The 20,379-nt window shown below is 41.8% G+C and overlaps 2 protein-coding genes and 1 long non-coding RNA gene across 5 annotated transcripts; 1 reads left to right on the forward strand and 2 right to left on the reverse strand.

Annotated features, from left to right (window-relative positions):
- Positions 1-423: 423 nt before the first annotated feature.
- LOC113013928 (organic solute transporter subunit alpha) lies at positions 424-6,193 on the reverse strand. 3 transcript variants are annotated; one of them, XM_080294714.1, is made up of 8 exons: positions 5,319-6,193; positions 5,130-5,224; positions 4,314-4,465; positions 4,106-4,179; positions 3,863-4,018; positions 3,440-3,551; positions 2,573-2,825; positions 424-2,044 (listed from the first exon to the last, which is right to left on the reverse strand). In XM_080294714.1, the coding sequence occupies exons 2-8, from the start codon at positions 5,194-5,196 to the stop codon at positions 1,605-1,607; spliced, it is 1,254 nt and encodes a 417-aa protein (XP_080150840.1). In that variant the 5' UTR covers positions 5,197-5,224; positions 5,319-6,193; the 3' UTR covers positions 424-1,604. The 3 variants fall into 3 exon arrangements, with proteins under 3 accessions (XP_080150840.1, XP_080150841.1, XP_080150839.1); XM_080294715.1 differs by having other exon boundaries at positions 5,130-6,193; XM_080294713.1 differs by having other exon boundaries at positions 4,314-6,193.
- Positions 6,194-6,641: 448 nt separating this feature from the next.
- On the forward strand, positions 6,642-8,164 carry LOC113028086 (uncharacterized). The gene is made up of 2 exons (XR_013904063.1): positions 6,642-6,768; positions 7,536-8,164. It is a non-coding gene; the product is annotated as an uncharacterized LOC113028086 (long non-coding RNA).
- Positions 8,165-12,726: 4,562 nt separating this feature from the next.
- On the reverse strand, positions 12,727-19,202 carry LOC113028083 (uncharacterized). Its single transcript, XM_026178073.2, has 2 exons — positions 19,137-19,202; positions 12,727-19,020 (listed from the first exon to the last, which is right to left on the reverse strand). Exon 2 carries the CDS (start codon positions 18,469-18,471, stop codon positions 14,467-14,469), a length of 4,005 nt encoding a protein of 1,334 aa, XP_026033858.2. The 5' UTR covers positions 18,472-19,020; positions 19,137-19,202; the 3' UTR covers positions 12,727-14,466.
- Positions 19,203-20,379: the final 1,177 nt, after the last annotated feature.

Below are 20,379 nucleotides of genomic sequence, written 5' to 3' on the forward strand. Positions count from 1 at the left end.
TGTGTGTGGATGAAGCCCAATCATCCTGAGCACAGCAGCAAATTGCCAACAGAAGGGCTGCAAAAGAAAAGAATTGTTCTTGTGCCGGCCTAGTCAAAGTCCAGGCCTCAGCCTGACTGGAGTGCACTGGGTGTTCAGAGAACGATGCATAAAAGAGTGCTTCAAACCTCAATTAACTGAAGGCACACTATAAAGAAGAGTGGACTGAGGATCCTCCACAATTACATGAAAGACTGATGACGTTGCACAGAAAACCATTACTTCAAATTATGCCTGCTACAGATGGTTCTAGAGGTCAAGTCAAAGTTAGCAAAACAGCTGTACACACCTGCAAGAATGTGCATCTACTTACTGGTACATTACTAGCTCCTGATGTACCAAATTATTTCCACAGAAAAATATTAAATTTGTTGACAGTTTGAATTGAATTTGGACAGGGATTTATTGTGGTTATATATCACACATATATACATATATCATCCTACATGTCACGTTTAATTGTAGACTCAGAGACTCTGTTAATTAAAGATAAAAAACAGAAGCAACAAATCTCTACATATATACACAGTTCTAAAGAGCACGGGTTTGAAGTGCTTTAAAATACTTCAATTATGTTGTAACATTATATTTATTTCATTCATTTTCCTCAGGTCACAACAATTAGTACGTGTGGGATTAATAAGTACAACAATGTAATAATATGTAATAATAATAAGAACAATAGAGAGAACAAAATATATATTAAAGATTTTAGAAGCACATAATCTTTGGCGACCTTTATAAGCCAGCCTGGTTAGTCCAAACCCTAAAACACATGAATAAGAAGTTTCTGGACCACATTTAAAATTAGATGAATATCTCTGCACAGTCTCCTAATTATCCTAAATGAGATAATTATGTGTGTAAGTGTTTGTCTTATTGGTCATCCCCACAAACAACCAAGCCAGGACTAGGGATGGTCATCACTTTTCAGTAGTCTTGAAATTCAAGTGAATAGTTGATGTGCCTTTTTTTTTGTCTTAAACATAGGCCTGGTAGGATGTTATGCATTAGTAATGCAGTGTGGTGGTAATGTACCTACGAACTGTTTGCCAGTAACCAATATTCAACAAAATGGAAAAAGCTGCCAACTACTTGGTATCATGCTTAGACAGTACTGCAGAAACAGAACAAGCATGCAATGCCAAAAATGACTAAAATGATCAAAATGTTATGTGTAGAACAAAAGGAAGGGCAGTGCAAAGTGTGTGTAAGGTAAAACTAGCACTTCACAACCATTTCAGAGCAGTTTGGGGTGAGGTGCAATGTTTAAAGAATATCCAATAATATGTTGCAAAATATCATCAAATTAAGGGAATATTTTTTTATTTCTCACCTGATCTTGAATCCAGCCCTCAAAGGCTCGATGATTTCAGTTTGCACTGACTGATGTTATGTCAGTTGTTACATTCTTCATCAAATTTTAAGTTAAATATTTTGTTCATCAGGATCTGATGTATAATTGAAGCGTTTAGCAGTATATTTTGCTCAAAGTGCCCTTTCCTAGCTAGTTTTTGCATCTTCAGCAGTCAAGCTTAATCTTATGGGCTTTTCTATTCCACTGGTCAAACCACAGTGACATCTTTTGACTCCAGGTCATTTACATTAGCCCTGACAGTAATGTGTGTCAGAGCTACGCCGGGCTCATCCGCACACCTGGGCTCCACTGTCTCTGAACTCCTTGAGTGCTGACCTTTGGCCTTAGGAAAGTGGAAACCATCCAGAGGTGCATGCTCTATCCTGCACAGGCTGTCTTCGCTGTCACTGTCATAACTGGGACTATATGAGGCGTTGATGAGACATCCACCAGGCTGAACCTCCTCTGATAGCACGCTGGCCTTCTGATGCATCGCCTGAATTTCTTCCGTTTGGACGGCCTTTTCCATTCTCCATACATCAAGCGGCTCCTCCATCTCCATTTCACTCGGCTCCACCTTACGGAATGTGTGGCGGGCATACAGGCCAATGCAAAACATCTCCACAATCACGCTGTAGTGGTAGATCACTAAGATTGGACAAGAAACGCACAATACAGGACAAGCAGTGTAGAGTGCTTTGGGTGAAACAACAGTGCTTCCATCTTTGTGAGATAGTGAGTTTTCATTCAAAACTATAGCCGATGTAACAATATAACCATACAATAACCATACTCAAAGAAATCAAACTTTAGTTTTAGCAAAGTGATGACAGAATTTTTTTATATTTCCGGTTTATAGTCTTAAATCTTATTATTTGCTCACATTAGATTGTTGAGCACTTATCTAGTATTATTGAGAACTGAAATCTCAGTTGCACTAGAATTCTGTCTCAGTCAAGGACACATCATGTTAGTGTAAGACCTGTTCTGCATGCTTGTTACCTGTCCAGGGTGTACCCTGCGAAAATAAAATCTAATACTTTTCAAGATAGATTTGTTTGAAAAATGTTGTCTGAGTGTTGTGACTGATCATGTCAAGAATAACTGCAGAATTATTTGAGTAAAACCGGATTGGGAGGCAAAAGACTGGAGGAGTCCAGATGTGCTGTCACTTACACTGAGACCGGGCCAAGACAGAGAAAGGTGGTGTGCAGGGGATAACCTCCAGAGCCCCCATAGTCTCTAAGATGCCACTCTGCAGGCCACACAGGACCAGCACCAGGATGATGCAGATGAACTTGGCTCTCAGTCCATAGCCATGCAACACACTCTTTGTTGCTTTGTAAAACAATAGGTGGCCATAAAAGGACACGAAAGTTGACACACCTATGATGCTGTTCACATACAGGTTGGGGTCAACTGAACCCACCTGGAAAAAATAAGACGATAGTTACACTTTTTATTCTTCAGTCTATCCAGTGCTTTTCAGTTCAGATGAGATGATTTGTTATCTGAAATAGACTGAACATGTAAGACTGGGCTCAAAGCCTCATTGTACTTCAAATGTTAAACATAGTATAACTACAGAGGCAGTCTCTACTTAAAGCTATTTGGAGTGTGAGAGAGCTTCATAGTGTTCAAACCACCTTTATAAAAATGAACAATCAGTGCATACAATGTGCAGTGGTTCTGCAGAAATGTGAATCATATGAGGTTCTCCATGACCTTCCCCCTGTACAGTTTAGAAGCCTTTTTGCAGCCTTTGTCAGTAACCATCTACAACCATTATGACTATTATATATGAACCTAGCTTGAAACAAGTTACTTTCAGAAAGAAAATATTTGCACAAGATTGGGAACTGACACTACTCTGACAGTGTTTTGTCTTTGTTGTGTTAAACCCAGTTGCTGTAACAAATTTCCCAGCTTTGGGACAAATAATGTATATCTTCTATTAAATGAACACCAGCACTGGATTGAGCTTCATGAAGTTATCCTTACTGGCAAAATAAGCATAGATCAAAATTTTTATAAACAACTCACATCACCATAGTCATACTGTTCATCTGTCCACAGCACCAAAGTCACGAAGAACAAGATGCTGCGGACCACAGAGAGCTGCAGGACAGCAGCCATCATCCAGGCCCGGCTGCTGCTGCACACATGAGAAGGGACAAGACTTTCACATGACAGTCTGCTACTGTATCGACCACATTTTACACAACACAGCTAGACCAACACAAAGGATATACATGCAGGAAGTGTGTGCAATATATGTGCAAATTCCCATCCAGGTAACATACACAAGTACTAAAAGCCATTATAGACATTAGTGGCACATGATCTGATGAGATGACACCTCTACAATGTCCATGAGATGATACCTGGTGCCTAATAAGACCTTAATCATTTCACTCTACGTGCTGTGGCAGTGTTTTACTCAGATTTGTGGCTGCTGCTGTGTACCTGTTGATGGTCACCATTGGGAGGCAGCAGCAGCAGCAGCAGGGAAAAGGATCTGGAGTTACCTGCTGTCCAGACAACATAGCCAGCATACGCACTTTCCCTCCAAAAAAGTCTGTGATCAGTCCCATGAATTTCAACAAGGTGATAGAGTGATACCTGTGCCAAATACACACATTCGGACAGGATATATACAACCAACCCGTGATCACAGCAAGTCTTTATAGTCCATTCTTGGTAACTTACAAAGAAGCAATGAAACTACACAGAGAAGAGGAACGGGGCACATATAGTGCTATCAGAGATGTGAAGGCAAACACCTAAAGGAAACAGAAAACAGCAGTAAGATTCAGCTGTAGTGCATGCTGGACTGGAGCACATCAGCATGCAATTTCAGCTCAGTTCATAAAAGGAGCTCTGTGTTTGTGTGGGTGTGAGATGAGACTGCAGTTACCGGATACATTCCTAATATCCAAAGGTAGAGAAATTGACGTCTGAATGAGGAAATATTGCGCAAGAAGAAGCCCACCTCTTCCAGAAACACCCCAAGTAAAATGACAGCCAGGCCGGCTGGGATGAGGAAGAGCCACAGCTCATTTTTAATGGCTGAGAAAAAAAGACACAGTACCACACAAAAGCACAAGAGAATTTTTGCAAAAAAGTACACAATACTGCCAGAAACTGGTGAGAAATCAACACACATACACACAAGCTTCCATTTTGATTCCAGTTTCTTATACATCAAGTTCGTTGGATTCTCTCCAGTCAATCATACGTAGTTTATGATAATTAAGTCCTGCGACAATATTTTTTCCTCTTGCAACTGTGCAAATTATTCAGGATGCATTCCGTCAGTCTTTCAGAATTTTCAGCATTTTTAGAAAATGAATGTTTGTAATGTAACATTTCATCTATTGAGTAAGGAGAATGAAAATGTACATCGTCTCAGGTGCAGATTTCTTTAACAGATTTCTATAACTATCTATCAATGGCTAAAAATGCTGAATGATTCTAACAAGCAACAACAAAGTTCTTATAATATTTATTAAAGTCTATTTTTTCTCTGTATACACATCAGAAAAGAATACACATCAAACTTTTTTTGAGCATTATAACTAAAATATTAAACTAAAATGCTACAGCTCATGCCAAAAAGAGTTGAATCTGAGATAGTTTATCACTCCATCTCACTTAGTGGGCATTAACAAGGGGAGATAATAAATGCAATCCTTAATATTCTGCTACAGTGGAAGTAGAAAATTGTACTTACCAGTAAAAATTTGTGATGACAGAGGGATCTCAGGCCCAATCCAGCTGCAGTTGGCCCTACTTCTCATCCTCTATATAATCCTATTCACCACGCATCTAGAGCAAATACATAGGAAATAGCATAATTTACAACAGTCAGCTACCTCTTTTAATTCGTAGCCAACCAAATATCCCAGCACCAAACTTTTACCTTCCAGAGGCTGTAGTTTTATGTAAAACGACTTCCAGGCCTCTCCTGTCCTTTCCGTGTTGACCCAAACACTTCCTGTCTGACTAAAGATGTTAATCATTGATAGATACAGGTAGGGGACAGGTATGGGATCCAAGTTCATCTTGAACAGCCAACAGTTTATGTGAGAAGAACAAATATTTAAAAATACACCCAATATTTAGTGCAGGTGCCACTAATCAACATTTTTCATAAACTGAGGATCATGTGGCTAAATGTGAAATATGACTACTTTTGTCACTTTTAGCCTAAATATTCTGGCCCAATTTGAACGATCTCTCATGCAGTGATAAAGCTAGTACCTCGACCCCTTTAACAGAAACAGCATACAATAATCACACAGTCAAAACAGCTTGGGCCCACAGTGTCCCAAATCTGTCAGACCAGGAGAAATAACTGCCCCGAGTATATCTGGCAGACTCTTATCAAAACTTGTTTAAATGACGTCCCAGAATATGGACTTACTGTAAATAATTCACAGTGAAAAGTGTTTTACCTAGTAGTTATATATAAAGTTTGTTTAAAAAGTAAGGAAATTTGTATTTGGTCAATTATGTCACTGTTGTAACAATGCTTTTTGGTACCACATTTTTAAGAAAATGCATTTGTGGGTTGAGAAGCAGAGTTGAGTATGTGGGATGTGCCCATTAAAAACTTGCTATATCTTCTGTGCCAATGCCAAACAGCTTAATCCTGCGATTCACTCTTGTCAGAACTCTTGTGTTCCGCAAAACCCAAGTTGCGGTATAATCGTAGTGAGCCTTAGTACCATCACCAAATTAAAAGCAATGTGCCATATAGTGGGGGATGTTAGGGATGGGCTTCAAAGTGAGGAAGACATGAGTAGTAATACGATGGCACCTATCCAAGATGGCGGCCAACCAAACCGGTTTGAGAACCGGTTTGACCGGTTTCGTGCGTGTGCGCATGCGCGTTCAGTAATTCGATGGCACTAGTCCAAGATGGCGGCCAGCCAAACCGATTTGACCAGTTTCGTGTGTGTGTGTGCGCATGCGTGTTCAGGTGTTCTTACCCTCTGGGCGGGAACGACTCCTCCTAGTGGGATGTGCTAGGTTGTATGGGTATAAAAGCGATCCTTTCACATTCTAAGAGCATCACCGCCACGGTCTGAGGAGCACCGACACATCGCGCTAAGGATCCCCGACGCATCGACCTAGAGCACCGACACATTGCGCTAAGGATCCCCGACGCATCGACCTAGAGCACCGACACATTGCGCTAAGGATCCCCGACGCATCGACCTAGAGCACCGACACATTGCGCTAAGGATCCCCGACGCATCGACCTAGAGCACCGACACATCGCGCTCGCTAAGGATCCCCGACGCATCGACCTATGGAGCTCGGAATGACACCCAGCCAGGACATCGCCCATGCCATAGGCACTCTAGGTATGTCTTCAGGAGTATGCAGTCGGGGTCCTCAACGTAAAAAGCAACGCTGTGGAAACGCCGCAGATGGAACTGTATTCAAGTTAGAATATCGAGGCGTCGAAGGGTATGTGTATGCCATTAAATATACCGAAGGGACAGTTGTGCTTAGTGTAGATTGTGGTGAGGGATTGTTTTGGGGGGAAGCCCAAGTCATGTCTACTAAAAACTGGAAGCTCTTCCGCACCGTAGTGTGTGCGGACCTGGACAATGTGGGTTTCCCAGAGCTGCTGTATGTTTCCCAGTGGAACAGTGCATCAGGCCCTGAGCTTTACAGGGTTGAGGCTGATCGTTTCAATCGCAACCCCGACGACTTTATTTTTCTCAGTGTATGTGATGACAGGGATAGTCTTATTGCTTCCAGAGGGCTTGAAAACTGGAGGTTAAATCCATACCCTCTAAACCTCGAAGAGCGCACAAGATGGTTTAAGGACTTGTTTTTTATACAGTGGTGCGACTGGAGAGGTTTGTCGCGTCTGTTTAGCCAGATTGATGACGCGATCAAGAGGGACAGACTCAACACTGCGTACGAGAGTATTAGAAAGCGCCTTGTTTTTGACGATCTGGCGAGTTGTCCGAAGACTGGTTTGCCTGGTACCCTGTGTAAACCTAAAATCATAAGACCTTCCGACAGCTGAACAATAAACTGGTAGGTTTAATGTGCGGGTGTGTGGGGTTGAGTGTGTATCTATGTGACAAATTAAGAGCTTGTGGTTTTCATTTTACAGAGAATGACACGCCCTCGTGGGACCTGTTGGAGTCACCATCAACAGAGCTGCTAATCCCGACCCTCCAGACTCCACCACCCTCACCACAATGCTCGCAGGACCCCCTCATATCAGACCTGTGGGATGAAACTGTAATCGACATCAAACTCGCAACTCTCCACCTGTTAATGTTGGCTTTGAATGAGTTTATACAAGAGACATGTTACGGATGCCAAACAGGCCACCCCAGTCAGGTGCAACACAGCTGCTTGCAGGAATTGTCTGAGTATTTCTTCGACACCTACTATGATGATGTGATGATAAGGCTCCAGACTGAGCGATTCATCCCTGCCATCCGGCTGTTTGTACGCTCATCCACTGCAGATGGGTCTGGAACACAAATCCGCAGAGTTGCAGAACACATCATGTGTGAACTGAGATCAGAGCGATATATAGTATGCGCCATTAATGACAACATTGGGCACCTGCTAGATGCAAGTACTTGCGCCCGCCGTGTTAAACCAGCCATGCTCCGCATGATTGGAAACTACTGGGCTGGGTTACATCTGGTTTAATGTGGGGTGTCCAAGTATCCATTGTCTGTGATTGTGTCTTTGTGAAAATTAAATAAAAAGACTTGTTAACATCAACATCATAGTCATTTGTGGTTTGTAAATCATGGAAAGCACATTGCATAAAATATATCATGATCCAGCCCATCCTGCGGGGTTAGCCAGTTTAAATAAGCTACGTATAGCGGCAGGGGAGGCATCAGGTGTAACACCTCCACTATCTCAGGTCAAACATTATTTAGAACAAGACGACACCTACACACTCCATAAACCTGCGAGGATCCATTTCCCCAGAAATAGAGTATTGGTGACAGGGGTCGACAAACAGTTTCAAGCCGATCTGGTTGACATGTGTGAATATGTGACAGATAATGATAATGTGAGATATCTGCTAACATGTATAGATGTATTCTCAAAATACGCATGGGTTAGATGCCTAACAAACAAGACAGGGTCTGTTGTATCAGCTGCTTTTGAGGATATACTTAGTGAGGGTAGGATCCCTGTGAAACTACAAACAGATGAAGGCAAAGAGTTTTATAATGCAACCTTTAAACAGCTAATGAAGCGATATAATATCAAGCATTTCTCAACAGCTAGCGAGGTTAAATGCAGTATTGTCGAGAGATTCAATCGTAGCTTCAAGGGTAGAATGTGGAAGTACTTAACATCAGCCAACTCCCGGAGATATGTAGATATCATACCAGATCTCACACAAGCATATAACAATGCTTATCACAGATCTATCCAAATGGCTCCGGCAGAGGTGAATAAGGATAATGAGAAGTCGGTCTTCAACGCGCTGTACAAAACGAGGCCTCAGAGGGAACTGCGCTTTAAATTTAATATCGGTGACACTGTACGAATATCAAAACTGAGAGGAAAGTTTCGAAAAGGATACGAGCAGACCTACACCGATGAGATTTTCACAGTCAAGGAACGTATAGGGAGACAGCCCCCAGTGTACAGACTAGTGGATCTAGCAGGAGAGGTATTGAAAGGGTCATTTTATGAGCCTGAGATACAACGTGTGGTTGTTGATGAAAACAAAACATTTAAAATTGAAAACATATTGGCTAGAAAAAAAGTGGGTCGGAAAAAGCAGGTGCTAGTGAAATGGCTAGGATGGCCCAACAGCTTTAATTCGTGGATTCCAGAAAAAGACATCGTTGAGGCGTAATTAACTCAGATGGCGCAGCTCTACACACATTCATTCAACACTGAGCATAGACTGAGAAAGCATGAATAAAAAGAACAACAATGCAGGCTTCTATGTAAGCCTCTTCTCGAATGCTTCATCACATGTTTACCCGGGTAATAAGATATCTAATTTTAGAACAAAGCTAGCAAAACCTATTGTTTTGGATCAGCCATATGAGGTCGCTGTTATAGAGATACAGTACCCACGCATATGGCGGACTTTTCCACAATCAGATTCGGAAGTGGAAATTCATGACCCCGTCAAAGATGGAACCATAGCCATAACCATGATCGAACTGTCTGTGGGCCATTATGCATCTGTGGAACAGATAATAAAAGAATTTAATTTTAAATGTCAACAGCACCAAGCCACTGGAGACATTAAAATGCAGTACAACGCCGTTAGTAACCATGCCTGTGTTATGGGGCCTAGGGGGACTATTCTCACATTTAGAGGGAGACTGGCGGAAATCCTAGGATTCAAAACAGGAGAACCGTTTGCACTTCATTATAAAAACACATATGCCCCGCACCCCGCAGACATATACGGGGGAAAATATAACATCTTTATTTATGCAGATATCGTTGATTACCAGCTTGTGGGTGACGCCCACGCGAGGCTATTAAGAGCTATAAATATTACAGACGATGACCGCCGGTTGCCTATTCTACAATTTGACAGCCCACACTACACACCTGTGTCAAAGACATTAATCGACGACATAGAAATTGATTTGAAAGACGATCGAAATCAACACATACCCTTTTTATACGGCAAAGTGTTTGTCAAGTTACACTTCCGACCGATAACACAGCATTTTTGAAAAAAAAGGATGGCCGTCTACAACTCTGATGACTCAAAATATGTAAAATACTACTTATCACAGGCTGGTGGAGAGCTCGGAGGGTATGTTGGGACCAGTACACAATATGGGACAGGTCTGGGTGGGTTGTTCCGTAGCTTGTTTAGATTTGCAGTACCGCTGTTTAAAAAAGGAGTCAGCATAGTCAAACCACACCTAAAAACAGCCGCATCGGGCATAGTGTCTGATGTCATAACCAACATAACCAGACCCTCAACCACTAAGCAGGACGGTAACGGCTTGTATGTGTATACGCCCAAACCATCTAAGACCCCACCCCCAGGGCAGCCGTTGTCTAAAAAGCGTAAAACCACAAAACCTAGCAGGAGAGCCACCAAACGGACACCGTCACGCAGAGTGAAGAGACCCAGAACCACTCGTTCAAAAACTGCAGCGCTTGACATATTCTAAATGGCACTGTTACACAGTCATTCTGGAGAATGTGTAAAAACAGAGCTCGATCTTTTTACTGTCCCATACACACAGACTAGCATTGAGAAAAGTACATTTATTGAAATCCCACCGGTATCTGCAATCACTGATGGAGGGCCGATCGAGTTTTACATCTCATCGTCGGGTGAAGATTACCTGGATCTAAATGACTCATATATCTACACACGGGTGAGAATCACAAACGCTGATGGCTCAAACCTGGCTAGGGACGCTAATGTAGGATTTATTAATTATCCTGGATGCAGCATATTTAGTCAAGTCGATATTAATTTGGGAGACCGGCTCATTAGTCAATCATCCAATACATATCCATACAGAGGTGTGATAGAATGTCTTATCAATTATAATAAGGACACTTTAGACACACAGTTCAGCACTGGGTTATTCTGTAAGGATACAGCATCACACATGAATGACACATCTATAGAAGGAGAGAACCAGGGTCTGATGACCAGAGGTGGCTACACAGCAAATAGTAGTATTGTTGAATTGATTGCACCAGTACATGCAGACCTGTTTTTTCAAGAAAAACTGTTACTTAATGGAATCGACCTGTCGCTGAAATTTGTGCGCTCTAAAGACGAATTTGCTCTCATGACAGCGGATGCCAATGCATACAGAGTTAAAATTGTCTCAGCCAGTCTCTTTGTCAAGAAAGTTAGTGTATCACCTAGCGTCAGACTTGCACACAGCAAGGCATTGCACCATGCAAACGCAAAATACACGGTAGACAGAGTATCTTTAAAGACCTTCTCCATACCTGCAGGGGCTAGAATATCAACAAATGACAATTTATTTATGGGTAGGATACCTAAATTTGTCATCATTGCATTCATAGACAATGAAGCATACACAGGCTCCTACCAGCGTAATCCATTTCATTTTGAAAACTGCGATATAGAATTTATGTCTTTATATGCTGATAGTCAGGCTTATCCTGCTAAACCATTCCAGCCAAATTTCCAGAGAAAACACTATATCAGAGAATTTTACCAGCTGATACAAACCACAGGAAGACATTTAAAGGACAGATCGTTGGCCATAACACGTGACGACTTTGGTAACGGCTACACTTTATTCTGTTTCAATCTGGAAGCTGACGAAGGACATTCAGGGAATGTGTCGTTAATTAAAACTGGGAACGTGAGATTGGAAACCCGTTTCAGAAATCCACTACCCCGTACCGTGAACCTCTTGTGTTATTCTGTATTTGATTCAGTCATTGAAATATCTAACATGAGACAGGTGCTCTTGGACTACTATTGAGACAAAAACGGTCATGAACACTATAGAACTATCAGCCGTGGTCGGCGGCATTATCAATAAAAACACACATTTCCTAGGCGTGTTAGCCTATGATCAACTAACCACTGAACGGCTTCAAAGACTCCCTGCTATGTGTATTGTAAACACCCACCCTTCTACGATGCCAGGGGAACATTGGCTTGCTGTTTATATTTCGAGAGACAGACGCGGTTATTTTTTTGATAGTTTTGGTCACTCGTTAGACAGTTTTCCCCCAGCAATAAAGATGTTTCTTCTAAAAAACTGCTCCACTGTTTTATATTCAGGAAAACAAGTGCAGAACGACTTCTCCATCACATGCGGTCAACATTGTGTATTTTTTTTATATCATATGCAAAATGGTGTATCTTATGCCCGCCTGCTTAACATGTATGGGTCTGATTTAATTTGTAATGATGCTATGGTGTGTCGATTTGTCAACAACATACAACCTGTTGCTGTATGCAGTGATTATGTGTGTGTGCAATGTGGATACTGATATGTACTAATGAGAATAATAATAAAAACAACATGAGAGCATGATTTAATCGAGTCAATGGTATTTATTATCAAATCTCGTATATATATATATAGATTCATAACATACTTTGTTTAAACATAAAAGAAATCAAACATTAACCAGTAATAAAAGAGATAAAATATTTAACAGTAATAAAAGAAAATAAAACAAAACAATTTAGCAGCAATAAGTGAAAAAAAACAACAACATAACAGTAGAAAAACACCAAACAGCAAATATTTTTAGCAGAAAAACAATTTCTGCAATAAGAAAAAAAAAAAACCTGAATTCAAAAATCCAACCACTCTACAGGACCCCCCTTTAATTTGTTTTTTTTATTCTTTATTTTTTTTAGTGTACTATGTCGCAGCGGTCCACCGGGGGTGTTCTTTTTTGGTGTGTGATCGGTTTTATACAAGGCGACGGTCTTACGTATGCCTGTGTTAGATATGGCTGATAACGGTATGTTTAAATCTGAGAAAGCTTTTAAAAACTCTGTCCAGCCGATAGGTCTCAAACCCTCAGAAGGTGTGTGTGTGGTTGTGACGGCTTTAATTAGATCATAAATGTGTGAACCAGGGATGGTTTGTTTATCAACAACAATTTCGCCTTTGTCATTGTAAGAGATCAAGTGTGGCGAACGGTTCACCGCTGATAGAATAAGTTCTGCATTCCTCCTACTCCTTTTAGGTATGTGTGTTAAAACATTCTCCGCAACAAGATCCCTCACCCCGGCATCACCATGAACAGGCAATGTGTCCGCCGACTGGGGTTGCACATCCCTGTTAAATTGTTCAGGTAATGATAAAGACAATACATTCTTTTCACGGGCACCTTGTCTCACAAGGGTGAGGTATCTTTGGAGAATATCGCTGTATTTTTTAGCCTTCTCATACACATCTATGTCAGAATCTTGTAACACTTGTAACATCTCCTTGTCCAACTCGTTCTGAGACTGTTGTCTGATGGTGCCTGTTTGCTGCTGCTGCTGCTGTTGCTTTATTAAGTCCAACTGGTGTTGGGGTACCAAAAACATCTTTTGCACATGTTCCATTTTCACCTGTTTGCTATCAGACTGGTTATGAAAGGGATTGCAGCCCCTAATAACGGCAGTAAAAACCCTCCAGATTGGTTGATTGTCTTTCTCTTTTTCAAAGATTTTATTTTTTTGTCTGCAATCAGTCTGATTATTGTTTTTTTCTTTTTTAGCTGTTTGTACTGCTGATTGGTCAGTGGAATGTTACCATGCAATACATTAAAGGCTATCTCACACAATGCATTGATAAAATCTAAGTTTGAATTACTAATAATAACTCTGCGTAGAGTAGGAGGAGCCCTGTATATCATCTCCAACAGAGACAGATTCCTCCGCATGCGTGATGACATCCTCTCACCTCTTTGCTGATTTTTGTTTTGGAATGTAAACAACCGGACGGTCTGACAGTAAATTTGTTCTGAGTCTTAAATAGTCCGGGGTCTTAGCTTTATAGTCTATTAAAAGATACCCGTATGTTGTCGATGTGGCATCATTAAACGCTTCTATAAAATATTTAGTATTACCCGGAAACATTTGCCTGGCTAAAAGCATAACCTGATATTTATCTCTCGGATTTTTAAACAATATTAGGTAATTAGTGTTCAAGGAAATGGTTCTACTGGATTTTCCCTGAATAAACAAATTCTGAACTAGATATATACAACTCAAATTCCTATGATGCACATACTTTGTGAACACATTTTGTACTTCTAAATTGTTAGCTGCATCGTTCATCACATCGTCTATAATTAACAAATTGTTCTTTTCTGCAGGCAGAAGGGTGTCATCAGCAAGAGATTCGGGTATACCGTTAACAAAGTTTATGTTTCTTATCTTAAGAAGCTGGTCATATAGTGTCTGCCAGCATGAGTATATATACACAATGTTATCAATGCTGCATGATATAATCCTGGAAGAGTTTTCAATTATGTTTTTAACAAAAAAAGTCTTGCCACAGTTACTGGGACCGCTGACCACCATGCTGAACGGATGCTGCAACCGGGCGTCAAACCCCTGTTCTAATTTAAAATCCATAAGGAAGGGTTGTGAAGTCTGGGAGCACACGGCGCTTATTGTAAACAACTTTAACTTTTTTCACAATGGTTTCATTCTTCAAATGAAGCTTCTTTTTATCGCGTCTGATGCTATCAGACACGGCAACTAGGTGTGCGTCTGATGTCTGATTGGCTACAAACTTGCGGACTAAACCTTTCAAGGAGTCGTGGGTGACAACTTTCGAGTTTAATGCATTCAGTGTGACGCCTTTACATTTGACCTGGGTCTTGCCCAGCGATGTGTGATACGCATAACATTTTGGCCCACCGGAAACAAATTCCGCTATGTAATCCTCCACACCATCCTCTCCACAATCTAATTCACTTGTGAGATCCCCCAGAAACGGACCTAGAGGAGGCATCCACTCGCCAGGGCGTGCCGTGAAAATGACACTGTCCGTGTCACAATACAGCACGCGCTGCTGCAAGTTGTCTAGCAAATCATACAGCATGAGTCTGGCGTGTGCAGTGGTCATGGCCCCGACAAAGACATTAACGTCCTTCACACGGGAAGCTCTACCATCAGCGTGGCGCCACTGCACCATTGCGACGTCGTCAGAGATGAAACAAAACTGACGCACGTCGTACTGGTCGCTAAACATTAGCTGGCTAAATCTGGAAGGGTCTGTAATGAGCTCAGATGATGCCATGTTTGACCTCATGCTGAAACGACCCCATAACGAGTTTAACAACAGCTTGTTACAGTTACGAACAGCTTTATTTACACAAATCTTGGATGGGTCTAGCATTATTCCCTCCTTCTCATAATACTCGTCTATGTACTTCTGCTGTTCGTCAGGTGTGTTCACATGTTCAGGATACCCCGAGGCCTCCTGTTTGAGTTTTAGGAAGGCTTTCACATAGTCTTTAAACAATGTGTCGGTCTTATTGGGGAAATGCCACACCTCATCAACAGCAAGAACCCTGTATCCCTTCTCAACAGCTTTTTCAAGCTCAAATGAGACCCATGTGCCTTTCAACACCCGCTCACTGTCACTGTGCCCGCATGCAGTATGCTGGTTCTGGTCTTCAGCACACATGCTGCAGAGTGGAAACATCAGTTTTCCATGGCATCTGTAGGGTAGGACGGGGTGAAAAAGACCCTTAGGTGGGAGCACTGTGCATTTAACAAAGCCGAAATAATTTTCTAGCTTGTCAAAGTTGGTGTAAATGACTTGAGGGTGTCCTACAGGATAGTCTTTTTTAGACTGCACTGTGGGATAGAGACTGGTGAAGTCGTAGTAAAATATTTTTTCATCACAAGCAGTCTTGTGGTACAGCTTTAGAGCATTTGTGCGACCGCCAAAAAGGGCGTCTCGGGGATTCAGGCGTTCTGGCTTTCTGTACGTATGCATGAAAGCCACAACTGCAGGGTCTGTCTGCTTCAAGGCAGCCCATTCACACTCCCACATCACTATTACGCTCACACTGTGTTGTGATCTCAGTGCATCAACTTTGTCACAAAACATGCGATGCAGCAGTCCATAGGATGCTTTGCTGACAGGATTAACTTCACTCTCGGGGTAGCATTTAACACAACCGTGGTGAAAACATCCTGCAAATTCATAAGCTGTATTACTTGTGGGGTCAAAACCGTCCACAAAATACGGTCCAACCCTCTGTTCGCCTCCTCTGAGAGCATGTTTTACCACTTTGTTGGTGGTGTGGGACACATATTGAAGCCATTCAATAGAGACGTTAGAAAACGTCTTGTTCTGCTCAACGTATGCCCCTTCATACGTGAGAGCGAGCGCGTCTCTAGGCAGAAACAGCGTTTTATACACACCCATACTAAATGCAGCCAGGGTGGTATACATGAATGGATCAACTTGAGTACAACCCAGTAGCGTGTCACGATAAATGATGCATGCTTTACGCAGGACATCAACATCGTTAACACAGTAACGCCTGAGTTCAGCCTGAAAATCAAAGGGATTCTGTGAGGCAACCTGGTACCATTCCATGAATCGCACCTTATCGCTTTCAGACATGTGCTCATAGCCGTAGAAGGTGGGGTCTGGGTACGGGCCCACATAACGCTCATTATCCCTCGTATTAAACCTGTGTGGGAAATGGCCCTTCTGCAGGTCTTGAAAACCTAAAGCAGAGGGTATTTTGGCAAGGCCCATGGGCAAAAAGCTGAACGAATCAATCCACCGCTGGTCATAGTCCCTGTCATGCATTAAAATCACACGGCTGCCGCTCATTATGACACTAGGTGTTATGCTCTGTCTGACAAAGTACTCGAGGAGTATGTAGTTATCAAAGCCAGATGCATTATGTGCTATGAAAGTGTACCCACGAAACCTTGGGCGTCTGTAATGCTGCACAAACGCCTTCACACACTTTAATGTATTAAATGTGAACTTATTGCCCTTCAGATCAGACGCACACACAAAGTTAGCCTCGTGTTTACCGTTGTGGTACCGCGTCTCAAAATCATATAAAATGTATTTATCGTTAGGCTTCTGTTTTTCAACAGGCTGTATGAAACACTGATGGTCGGAGTCTCCTGCTAATTTAGGTTCGCGGCAGTGCTCGCATCTAGGCTGCGCACATTTGTGTGGCAATTTCTTGGATTCTCTATATGTGGTGCCACAGTGCATGCAATGTTTCATATTATCACAGGGGATCATGTTGTGTTTTAATTCAGGTAATTTGTGTTGTTGGTAACAGTGTTGTGATTTGCAGATGCGGTTACAGTCGCTGCATTTCACTGTGGGTCCCCTGTGATGTTGACAGAGTGTGTAACATGTGTTACATCTATGTTTACAGCTGTGCTGTAATGGTGTATTATATATACTGTAACAGAAATTACACACATAGGATCCCCCCAAAAAAGCGGTCGGGTTTAAAATCAGGTGGTAATGTTGATTATGGAGATACATCATCAACGTGTTAGGGTTTGGCTCTTCATGTGTGTAAAAACATTCCAGGCGTTTACGCCCTTCTGTGTGGTAATAGATTACAATCTTAATGTTGAAGTGCTTCTCAAATTTACCGACATCAGAGAATGATACTTGCTGTGTGTCGCATAGACCTACTTCAGCATGCATCTGTTTAGCTGTAGCAAGTTTTTCATGCTCAGAGGATGATGAGTTTAATGAATGTGCTATGCATAGGGAGAAGCACAAATTGTTGTTTGTGTTGTTTGGTGTGTATAAATGTCTGCCTTTCTTTGAGAGAATCTCATCATAAGGTATGTGCGCCAGTCTTAAGCGAGACCCGCCACTACTGTTCTGAGCTACCGTGACAATAAACTCTAATTCATCATCACCGATAGATTCATCATTACTCTGCATAACTTGTGCAATTTGATCGAGAAACAGCTCCGGATCATACCGATCATCAGCGTTTAAAACAGCCTGAACATCTGAAGCCAGCGAGGGGCCACGCAGGACCACGTTTAGAACACTGCCCTGTTGGGATCCCGCCACAGCTCTGTCTATCACATTGGCTAAGCACTCGCGCACTCGCGCCGGCACTTGTTCTGGATGATCGAGACTTATACCCCTAAAATCAAGGCGTTCACGCAATTCGCGAGCATTAAAATTAGGTATCTCTCTAATGTGTGACTGAGAGCGGCTGCCGGACCCAGACTGCACAACGGGCTCAATAACAACTGCAGTAGCTGCAGCAGAGGTGACCCGGCTAGATTGTGCATCAGACGCAAAATCACCAGCAGCACAAGCTATATGGTTAGCATCAGTAACAGCAACGGCCCGAGCAACACCAGCTGTACTATCACTATTATTAGCAACAATAGCCCCATCAGCAATAGCAGACGTAGGAACAGTCTGACAAGGATGTGTATCGGATGAGGCTGATGCAGGCACCCTATTAAGTCTAGCTATAATATCGTCTAATTTTTTATCTGTTTCTTCAGCCCACTGCATAAAAGTCTCTAAGTCAAAACATCTAACAGGAGTGGAGGTTCCGTTATTATGTTTAAATAATTTATTTGGAGGGTCCATGGTCTGGATTTTAAAAGTCAGGGACTTGAAATTTTGCTGCAGATGTTGTCTAATGTACTACACACTTTGTTTATGAGTTTGGTAAACTGTTGCCTTTGTACCTGTGCTTCTTGGTGGTATTGATTGAGTCTAGCTTCAATCAAACATAATTTATCAGCTATTGAAGCTATATGACTTTGTTCAGCAGGCTGAGCGTCTGGAAGCTTTATGTAAGCATCATACGCCGCTGATATTTGAGAGTCTGTTATGCCGTCTTCTTCGAAATCTATGTGTGAATCAACGCTATTTCTGACACATTCTGGGGTGGTGGGTATATGAACTAGATCAAAATCTGACATGCTGTACTCAAAAACATCAGAGAAATCGCGAGGTAGCCACTCACTCGGGGGTGTTGCAGGTTCGCTGATGAAGATCGGTTCTGACTCTCCACTGTTGCACAAAGCTCCAGGTTTTTGTTGTTCTGGGAGGTCGATACTGCTTAAACATTCCAAAAACGTCTGGAATCGTATGGTGTCCTGATCATTATGAGGAGGGGTGCTGTTCTGCAGTCTGTGAAGATAGATAGACATGTGTTAAAACATATTATACATGTACCCATTTCAAACTGAATAAGCGTGTCTCCCTCTCTATCTCTTTTTATCTAATTTATATATGCCTATGCTTACCTTGTAGTGTGCGTTATTCGGGATGGTCCTGCTTCTCCACACACCCGGTTCTCTGGCGTGGGTCTGTAGGTGTAAAACGGTCAGTTTAGAACATTTGTAATTGTTTAAACCCCTTTAAAAAAAAATACACAACTATACATCCCGTTGTATACACACCTGATGTAAGGTAGGGCTCTGTGGTAGCGGTGTCTGAATGTTTTCCTGCTCAGTTTGTTAACCCTGGAACAAACAAAAACGTTATTACATAATTTAAAACAATCGCTAGTTTAAAACATACATACGTTTAAAAATCCAGTAATGCTGTACACACCTTGTGCCTGTTAGAGAACTAGTTCCAGCTGTAAAAGCGCCCGTTTCTAAAGAAAAGGGTCCTGGGCCGTTCTCCCGAACTCCTAAAAATTAAGCTTTTGTTTTAGGAAAAAAAGATAGTTTGAATATCCTATAATATGTTAACATAACACTTTTTAAAAATCCAATAATAGGTTTTGTTTTACTTACCGTTTACGATGTCCATGTTATAAAGAACGATGTTAGTGTTGATGATCGCAAAGAAAATGGTGTGCTCTGCAGCGAATCTTGAGGCGTAAATGGCTCAGGGTATCGGGCTCTGAGCGTGTTTTTTATATAGGGTGGGTGTTTCCAAAAAGAAAAGGTATGTCTCCAATCAATTTAAATGAGGCCCTACAGGGCTTTTGTCTTCTCAAGGAATTACAAAGGAGCCGATACTTCAGACAATAGGCGGGGGTCGCCACCCGACTGGTACCAACTGCCCCATTTACCTTGTCGAGGAATTACAAAAAGAGCCAATACTGGCCACTTTAAACAATAGGTTGGGCCCTTGTTCGCATGGTACTCTCAACAACTAAGTGATACCCGCGGTGGGCTTTTACAATCCTGAACAAATTCAAACAATTAGCCAGCTGTTGAAAAGTTGGAGCGGGTCTGGGCGACTGGTTTTAGAAGTATCACTGTAGCGTTTATTTTCTAAAGGGTTGAATGTTATTTGCGACTATCTGTTGTGTTAAAAACTACTTTGAAACCATGAAACCACTTACAGAAGAAATGGCCCGTTTGATCCGTTTTTAAATAAATAAAATGCTTGCATCGGTGCATGGTGTGACACCAGAATCACAAAATGAGTGTATTTAAAAGACGATTAGTTTGAAAAGAGCGATACTGGCTGCTTTGGGGGAAAAGGTGACATTGTGTGCAGCGTGTTTTAGAAGTATCACTGTAGCGTTTA

Source organism: Astatotilapia calliptera, chromosome 20 (assembly GCF_964374335.1).
Source record: "Astatotilapia calliptera chromosome 20, fAstCal68.1, whole genome shotgun sequence".
In the NCBI taxonomy this organism is placed as follows: Eukaryota; Metazoa; Chordata; class Actinopteri; order Cichliformes; family Cichlidae; genus Astatotilapia; species Astatotilapia calliptera.

Coding starts and splice junctions, on each gene's coding strand:
- LOC113013928 (XM_080294713.1), bottom strand. CDS start 4,601: ATGTATAAGAAACTGGAATCAAAATGGAAGCTTGTGTGTATGTGTGTT. Junction 4,180..4,313: donor GGATATTAGGAATGTATCCG/GTAACTGCAGTC, acceptor TGTTTCCTTTAG/GTGTTTGCCTTCACATCTCT. Junction 2,045..2,572: donor TGTCTTGGCCCGGTCTCAGT/GTAAGTGACAGC, acceptor GTCCAATCTTAG/TGATCTACCACTACAGCGTG.
- LOC113028083 (XM_026178073.2), bottom strand. CDS start 18,471: ATGGACCCTCCAAATAAATTATTTAAACATAATAACGGAACCTCCACT.